Below are 2,837 nucleotides of genomic sequence, written 5' to 3'. Positions count from 1 at the left end.
AAGGGCATGATGGGAGACTAGAGATTGGGGAGGGTGAAGGTGGTGTGCCAGAGTGAGAGAGAAAGTGATAGTTAGCTTTACATGAGGAACGCCATAAGGTGAGATCTAATCAGCCTGAACAGACAGCAGACAGAGCAGAGGCATACTGTTTAGCCTCCCACACTTCACAGCTGTTACTGTATGCGTCAATATCGTCAAGCTATCCGGCTTCCTCTTCATCAGTAAATATCCCATCCAGGCCTTCGGAGAACTGCCTGTTGTTCTTAATATTGCAACCTGGAAGAGTCTTCTTCTTCTTCTTCTTCTTCTTCTTCTTTGGGATTTGGTTGGTGGATTGCATCCAACTTTTAGGTCCATACACCACCACCTACTCTAAGGGTGTGTGATAATGATGGGAAGTTCGGCTCTTTTCTGAGAGCCGGCTCTTTTGACTCGGCTCCCAAAGAAGAGCCGGCTCTTTCGACTCCCGAACGGCTCTTTATTTAGGATCTTTTGTAGCCTATATTTTACCTTAACTTTGAAAAAAAATCATGGTTTATGTGTTGAAAACCCTTTTGCTTTCAGTGTTTTTATGAGAGACCTTATAATGCCTAATTCTGTGCATTTATTCTGTGACAAAACCACTCTTACATTTGTTTATTTCAATTAAACTTTTTTATTGCACAAATTAACAATAAACTTCAAACAAATCCACAGAACAGAATCAAAACCAGAACCAAACTCCAGCAAACAGCATTAGTCCTCAGGGCAGGTTGGCATTCAGGAAGATCAGATGCCTCAGCTTGGATGGGCTGATAGGCCTGATACGATTTCGCCTCTCCGTGAGTATCTGCCCTGTTTTGGAGAAGATTCTCTCAGAAGGAACTGATGTGGCAACAATACATAGTCTCCCCTCCATCACCTTCACCAGGAGTGGAAAGACTGAGGCCTTGGCCTGCCACCAGCTCAGTGGGTCTTCTGCTCTCTGGATGAGGGGCTCCTCAAGGTAGCTCCTCACCTCCATTATAGCATCAGCTGTCGGATTTCTCCTTGAAGCATCTCCTGTAGCTCTGTCATCAAAAAGCCTCCAAACAGCAGAGGTTTGCTGCTCCTCCTCCACTTGGCCCTGTAATGGTGGAGCTGGCTGGCTGCTGGGGGTGCATTTTGCTGCTGCTGCTGCACTAATCCTCTGAAGAGCTTCATCAACAGCTCTACGATCACTGAAGGCAAGTTTTTTAAACCTTGGATCCAATAAGGTAGTTTCTGAAAGGACAGTGTTGTACTCCATCCGCAGAAATTTGCGGTCCATGGCTGAACAAAGAGCTGCAACTAATTCCTTCACTTTCTGCACAGTTACTGTCCATTGGTTCTCGGCTGTCACCAGCTGCAGACCTTTGCAAAGCAGGAGCATTTTCGAGGCTGTGACATAGCTGAAGGAGAGAAAACAGCAACTTTTAGAATTTAGTTTTTTAAAAGTATGTGGCATATTATACGTGATGCATTATACTGTATGTGTTGTGTTTGCAATGTATAATAGTGACTGAATAGTAGTAGAGAAAACAATGCTTCAATGGTTCTAGGTACCTGTCTGCACTTATCTCCACAGTCACCTCCTGGAATGGTTGCAGGACGGCGCAGACCTCTTTCACCAGCTCCCATTCCTCTTGGCTTAATGGCTCAATAGATGCGTTGATGAGGGCCAGGGTGGAGATGATGGCATCTTTTATTTCAAGCATTCGTTTCAACATATCAAATGTTGAGTTCCACCTGGTGGCACACTCTTGTTTGGGCCTCAGTTCAGGAATCCCCATTTGGCGCTGTGTGGACTTTAGCTTCTGTGCTGCTACTGTGCTTTTGTGGAAAAACTCCACAACAGCCTTCACCTTATCCACGGTTGTTTTGATCACCTTCAGAGCATCTCTAACCACCAGGTTTAGTGTATGCGCCAGACATGGGTGATGGGTCCACTTCAAAACTTTTATGGCTTTGGTGATGTTTGCAGCATTATCACTCACACAGCACACCACTTTGTCCTCTACTTGCCACTCTTTTGCCACTCTTAGTAGCTCCACTGCCAAGTTTTCTGCAGTGTGTCTGTCGGTGAACTCGAAGCAGTCCAGAAGGCAAGATGTCATCTTGTAATCTTCAATAAAGTGGCAAGTGACAGACATGAAAGAGCAGGTTGTTCTGGAGGTCCAGCAGTCAGTTGTCAGGCAAACTGATGGAGCTTTTGTCACCCTTTCTTGCCATAATGCACGTTCTGTGTCATATAGTTTTGGGATCATTGTTTGGGAAAGTGTTTTTCTACTGGGTAGAGTGTATGTGGGATTTAGGGCTTTGACAAAGTTTTTCATTCCTTTGTCCTCCACAATGGAAAAGGGTTGAAAATCAGAAGCTACCATTTTAGCCAACTCATCATCAATACTGTGCTGTTTGGCTGGGGTCATCAGTTTAGGTAAAAACTGACTTATTTTGCTTTGAGTTGCAGTAGGAGAGGTTATACTTGCACGCATGGGGATGGCAGTAGACGTTACAGCAGCTGTTGTTCTGGTATGAGACACACCAGGATCAGTAGATGGTGAGCTGGCTTGCCCTCTCTCCTCTAACTGCACTGTAGGATGGACAGTTCTTGTATGTCTATGCAGGTTTGTGGTGGAACCTGCTCTTATAGTGACCTTCGTTTTGCAGTGAAGGCACTCTGCTTTCTTGTTCCCAATATCTTTAAACTGCAGCCAGATGCTGCTTCGCTTTCTAGTGTCACTCATAGTTAAACGACACGACAATGCAAGACGCACACACGCTCCTCAGTCCGCTCTGTCTCTCTCTTCACTTGCAGTGGAGTCAAGTGGTGTGTCTGC

At 45.3% G+C, this 2,837-nt stretch overlaps 1 protein-coding gene across 1 annotated transcript; it reads right to left on the bottom strand.

Moving 5' to 3' along the window:
- Positions 1-642: 642 nt before the first annotated feature.
- On the bottom strand, positions 643-2,519 carry LOC311141368 (E3 SUMO-protein ligase ZBED1-like). The gene is made up of 2 exons (XM_084176668.1): positions 1,564-2,519; positions 643-1,409 (listed from the first exon to the last, which is right to left on the bottom strand). The coding sequence occupies exons 1-2, from the start codon at positions 2,490-2,492 to the stop codon at positions 743-745; spliced, it is 1,596 nt and encodes a 531-aa protein (XP_084032794.1). The 5' UTR covers positions 2,493-2,519; the 3' UTR covers positions 643-742.
- Positions 2,520-2,837: the final 318 nt, after the last annotated feature.

This window comes from Coregonus lavaretus (assembly GCF_964263955.1).
Source record: "Coregonus lavaretus genome assembly, chromosome: 14".
Lineage (NCBI taxonomy): Eukaryota > Metazoa > Chordata > Actinopteri > Salmoniformes > Salmonidae > Coregonus > Coregonus lavaretus.
This window is presented reverse-complemented; position numbering and strand designations above follow the sequence as displayed.